Source organism: Thamnophis elegans, chromosome 16 (assembly GCF_009769535.1).
Source record: "Thamnophis elegans isolate rThaEle1 chromosome 16, rThaEle1.pri, whole genome shotgun sequence".
NCBI classification, from domain to species: domain Eukaryota; kingdom Metazoa; phylum Chordata; class Lepidosauria; order Squamata; family Colubridae; genus Thamnophis; species Thamnophis elegans.
The window spans coordinates 103080-108757 of NC_045556.1; the positions used below are offsets into that span (position 1 = coordinate 103080).

Sequence of the window (5678 nt, forward strand, 5' to 3'; positions counted from 1 at the left end):
AGTGCATCTTGAGCATGATGGCTTTAAGGTTCTCCTAAAGGCCTGACATCTTAACATTCGTTAAACAATGTGAAACAAGCAGGACTGTCAAGAAGGAAGAGGAGACCGAAGCAACAGAAATGAACAGGATGACAAAACAGGAAACCTTCCCTGGGAGAAGATTCACAGCACATTTTTCTGCAATTTCTGAGGTTTTTAAATATATATATATATATATATATATATATATATATATATATATATATATATATATATATATATATATATATATATTATACAAATAAAACAAAAAAAACATATATATGTGTGTGTGTGTGTGTGTATTTTATTTGTGCTGATAAATAAATAAAGGGAGACTAGTATAGATCTATTTCAAGCTATTTAGTTCTCATCAGCTAGCCATACCCTTACTGGGATTTGAACCTGGGCTATATTACATACTAGGCAGACATCTTAGCCATTAGGCCACAGGCTCTTATCCGTTATCATCTAGATAGATGATAGATAGATAGATAGATAGATAGATAGATAGATAGACAGACAGACAGACAGACAGATAGACAGACAGACAGATGATGATAGATAGATAGATAGAGGGAGAGGGGAGGGATAAATATGGAGATGATAAACAGAGATAGATGACAGAGAAAGATAGATGATAAATAATGGATGGACAGATATATACGTAAATACATGAATGAATGAATAAGAAAAACAAGAATTAATCAGGGTTTGCCATGACATGAGCATTGCTGTCCTGAGTTATGGGCAACTTGGACATTAAATCATAATTTGGCGGGGGCTCTATTTTGCCACTGCTTTGGTTATTTGTTCCCACATATATACAGATAGTCCTCAAATTACAACCACAATTGAGTCAAACATTTATGCTAGTATGTGAAACATTTGTTGAGTTTTGCTCCATTTTATGACTTTTTGCCTCAGTTGTTAAGTGAATCTTTGCATTTGTTAAATTACTAACATGTTTGTTAAGTGAATCTGGGTGCCCCATTGACTTTGCTTGCCAGAAAGTTGAAAAAGTTGATGGGACATTGAAACCATCATAAATATGAACCAGTTGCCAAGTATCTGAATTTTGATCAGGTGACCATTGGGATCCTGCAATGGTTGTGTGAAAAACGGATACGTCACTTTTTTCAGTGCTGTTGTAACTTCATTGTCACTAAATGAACTGTTTTAAATTGAGGATTACCTGTACAAAAGTGGATCTTTAACAGATGCCTCATGATCCCTTTTTCCTGGTTTTGTGTTTCGATTTTGGGAATAACAGGAAGCTGAAGCAGAGCGGTTTCTTTGCTTCGTGCCGATTGCCTGCTGCTCTCACCACCAAGAACAAAGACCAGCCCAAAGCAGGAACCCTGGGAGCTTGGCTTCTTTTCGCAGGATGCAGCTGAGGGGGGGCAAGAGAGAATCTGTCCTGGAATGCATCCCTGCAAAACCTCCTTTTAACCTGCTGAGCAACCTTTGAGAGTTGGCTGAACCCCTTGGTTGAACCACTGGAGAGGAACAAAGCTCAGGGGAAGCCCCCTCCTTATTAGGCCCACTGAGGTTCGCACCGTTTTCTAGCAGCAAAGAAATGGCCAGTTCAGGCAGTACGTTCTACTCTGGAGCACATCTACTGATTCAAAAACATTCATATCCCAGCTGCTCAGCCATGCCTGGGAAGAAGAGATCAGATAGAAAGTCGGAAAGGCAGGCCCCTACTCTATTTCAAAGGGAAACAAACCCTTGGCTTGCAGGATGGCAATAGCAATAGCACTATATGCTGCTTTATAGTGCATTACAGCCTTCTCTAAGCAGTTTACAGAATCAGCCTATTGCCCCCAACAATTTGGATCCACATTTTACCCACTTTGGAAGGATGGAAGGCTGAGTCAACCTTGAGCCTGGTGAGATCTGAACTGCCAAATTGCAGGCAGCCGGCAGTCAGCAGCGGTAGCCTGCAGTACTGCACTTTAACCATAGGATAGAGATAATGAAAGTCTCATAGAAAATTAATTTAATGCTATATAAAACGGCTTCTCTGCCTTCCCAGGGCTTAGAGCAAACCGACAGACATATGGCCTTCCATTTAAGCATTTGCTAAAAATTGTTACTGCTGATGGGGATGAGGGCCAGCTGGGCCTCTTCCATTCTAGGTGCTATCATCAGGGAAGTGGCTGCCGCTTCAGGCTTGACAGGGCATCTGCAGTGAAAGGGATGACTTCCCTTCTCCTGCCGTTTAGCAGGCCTCTCCATCTCCTGAAGGCATCTTACTCTTGGGCTGTTGATTACCCTGGAAAGGCGTCTGGGAGAACGAGCGTCTGGGTGATAGGGGAGGAACTGTCCCTGCTTGAAAGAAGTTATGAAGATGTATGTTTCTGACTAGCTTTTGTTCTTTTGGAAGCCAAGTTCATGCGATAAACGGGGTTACCACAGCTTTGCCATGCCATCCCCTTTGCTACCTGAAGTAGCAGATATAGGTAGAGTTTCAATCAGCCTACAAATAAAATCAGCTTTCCAAGTATTTTGCCACAAAAAGAAGACTAAGGTAGCAGATCCAAGGCTGCACCTTTCCTGCCTTGATTCCCCAAGCAAGTGCCACTGCAAGCCACTCTGTGTGATTTCCCTGCACCTCCCCATCTTTAATCAGATGCCAGAAATTACATCCACCAGCATTTCAGAAGAGCAGGCAGTGCAATTGTGGCTTTAGGCCAGCTGTGCCAAAACAGATGTCAGTTTCTCTGCAGCTGCCTGCCTGTGTGCTGTTCAACCCAGTCCTCCCTGGGCTTCTCCGGGTGGGCTATCCTAAAGAAGCAGAGATGCTGAAGGAAATCTGGTGCTAGCCCTGCCTCTCTGGGAACAACACACCAATATTCTGCCAGAAGTAGGCACGGAGTCTTAAGCAATGGCTACTTATTTTCATCCTTCTATCTCTTGAGGAAGGGGAAATTGTAAGGCACACAGGTGCATACATGCATTTCCATTTTAATGATTGCTACAAAATGCATTTCCAAGAGTGGATTGGAATCACCAAGAATGGGGAGTGTTACAACCTAAGGGGAAGGGGGAGAAACCTTGTCTTGGGTTTACTGGAGGCCAGGAACCCTTGTGAGGGAGAAGTTTGGGATCTAAGAGGAATCCTGCTGGGTAGAGGGTTTCCTAACCTGGGCAACTTTAAGATACCTGAATTTCAACTTCCGGAATTCCCAAACAACCCAAGAGTTGAAGTCCACACATCATAAAGTTGTCCACGTTGAGGATTGTTTTTAGGAGTGAGGTTTCTAAATTGGACAGAAGGTTCCCACCGGTCACTTACCTAAATGTGTGCCTATTCCCCGGCTATCCACCATCTCTGCTTCCTCCAATGAAGTCCCATTACAGCTGGGGATTGCCAGGGCAGCTGCGTGACTCACATTTGCCCAGTCATCGCTTGGCAGGCAGACCGACATGGAGTTATGACCAAGATCTGCCCTTCCAGGTGGTGAAGACACCTCCATGTAGGGCTTGTTTTGAATTCCAAGGAGCTGTTTGGTGCTTTTTCCACATATGTCAGAAACCACAGCACCCCATCAGGGTGCAATATTCAACGGTGCAGCTGGGAGCCTAAAGTAGCCATGGCGTTTTGAGCCTCTGCATTTCCTTGCACAGCTTCAAAAAAAAAATTGTCTGCTTTTTTAAAAGCGGAGTCCAGACGCCCGAGATGGCCCAATCATGTTGCAGCACTCTATTTCCTGCTTCTTGGAAGTAATAACTATCCACTAGGCTAACTAATTCCTATGCAGACAGCAGCTCTAATCATCTAATTGGCCTTAAATAGTTGAAAAATCTTTGAACAAAATCATCATTTTTTGCCCCTATTTTATTTCTAATTTCTATACTTCATTTACAGATATTCCTCTTGAAGCTTCAGCTCATGAAATATAAACACTAGTCACAGCCCCTCCCCCCCAAATTAAATAGGCCAGAACCCAAAGAACGTAACCCTTCAAGAATCTTCCATGGGCACCGTGTCCTGTAGCACCTGGACCATCTTTTCCTCCATCAGCTTGGCTTTGCCTGAAAGAAATAAATCACAGGTAAGCAAATGGTTTAAGCTTTTCTAAAAAGAATACATGGGTTCCTTGCAGAATGCAAGAGTTCAGATGCAGCTTCTGAACCAGTCAGCGAGGAGATCACAGCTAAATCCCCCAAAGCATCAGGCTATTAGGCCAGGATGGAGCTTTGGAGGATTAACCAAACAAGCCACTCGAAGGATCTCCCCTCTCCAGCCATCCTGGGTTCCATTGCTCACCTGCGTGGGGGGCCTGGATGAGGTGGATGCTTTGCTTGACTTCTTTGATGTCCTGTGCTTTCTGTAACTCTTTCCCCTTCTTTAATCTTGGAGGAGAGAGAAAAGGAAAAGCTAACAAGCATCCCGGCAGAAGCATTTTACTTTAAGACCCCGGGTAACCCACAGCTATACCGATGGGAAGTTTCCACAAAACCCAGGAAAGCTCCTTCCAATATTTGGCCCTTCAAGCGATTTAAGAGTCTTTACAAGGTCAGTGACATAATTTTCATGCATATTTTTCATTACACTGCTGGATGCCAGCAAAGTCGGTCCCAAAACGGCAGATTCCCCAAAATGAGTTTTTTTCTGCAGGAAATATCCAAACCGCCCGGCTTATCCCCCGAAAGTTCCAGCCGGAGGGCAGGGAAAGCTCCTACCTGTTCCAGATGAACTTGGCCTGGCGCCTCCGCTTGATATCTTCCACCCTCTTCATGGCTTCCACTGCAAGGGGAAAACAGCGGCGCGTCAGCAGAGGAGCCGCCCGGGAAGAAGGGCGCCCGGTGGACCCCCGCCTCCCCCTCCGCCTTACCGCTCTGGCTCCACAGCTCCCGCTGGTACTTCACGGGCTCGTGGCGCCGCTTCTCGAACTCGAAGGACCGGTCCTGCGTGGGGAGGCGACACAGGAGAGGCCGGCAGGGTGAGAGGCGGCTCGCAAACCGCCGCCCCCCCCCCTCCGTCCCAGGCGCCCCCGCCCGCCCGCCCGCCCGCCCGCCCGCCGCCCACTCACCACCGCCAGCTCCTTGCCCGCCGCCCGGCGGAAGGCCTTGGTCCAGCGCACCTTCCGCGGGTTGCGCTTCTTCTGGAAGCTCCGGTGGCACTTGGACCGGCAGAACCGGAAGGCCTGCGAGGAAACAGCCGCAGGACTCAGCGGGGGGGACGGACTGGGCAGGGAGGGAGGAAGGGAGCGGGGCCTCGACTCACTTTGCAGTCGTTGCGGACGAAGAGCATCCCGTGGCCCGGGTACACCGGTCCGGAGCAGAAGTAGCACTTGTCCACGCGCATGGCGGCGGCGGCTTCGGCGGCGAAGGCGGAAGGCGCCCCGTCTCACTGCGCCCCTTGCCGGCCGGAAGCCCCTGCAGCCCTACTGCGCGTGCGCTAGGCGCCGGACATCTCCCCCCCCCTCGTGTCAAGCGGAAGCGCCTCCCCCTCGACTTCCGTTCCGTCCGCCGAGCGAGGCCCCCTAGTGGGAGGAGCTACGCCGGGAGCGCTGTTGCCCCGCCCTTCTCTGCCGTAACGCATTTGGGTTCGTGGTCCCGGGGCGCTAGTCCTCAATAAGCCTTCCCCCCCCCCCCCCAGTCCTTCTAGCGGCGGCGAAACGGCGGCGGAAGAAGAGGAGGAGGCGGGA

General features: G+C 48.3%; 1 protein-coding gene across 1 annotated transcript; it reads right to left on the minus strand.

Annotated features, from left to right (window-relative positions):
- Nucleotides 1-3844: 3844 nt before the first annotated feature.
- Nucleotides 3845-5579, minus strand: RSL24D1 (ribosomal L24 domain containing 1). Its single transcript, XM_032233687.1, has 6 exons — nt 5255-5579; nt 5061-5174; nt 4863-4935; nt 4711-4774; nt 4295-4380; nt 3845-4059 (listed from the first exon to the last, which is right to left on the minus strand). Exons 1-6 carry the CDS (start codon nt 5333-5335, stop codon nt 3989-3991), a joined length of 489 nt encoding a protein of 162 aa, XP_032089578.1. The 5' UTR covers nt 5336-5579; the 3' UTR covers nt 3845-3988.
- Nucleotides 5580-5678: the final 99 nt, after the last annotated feature.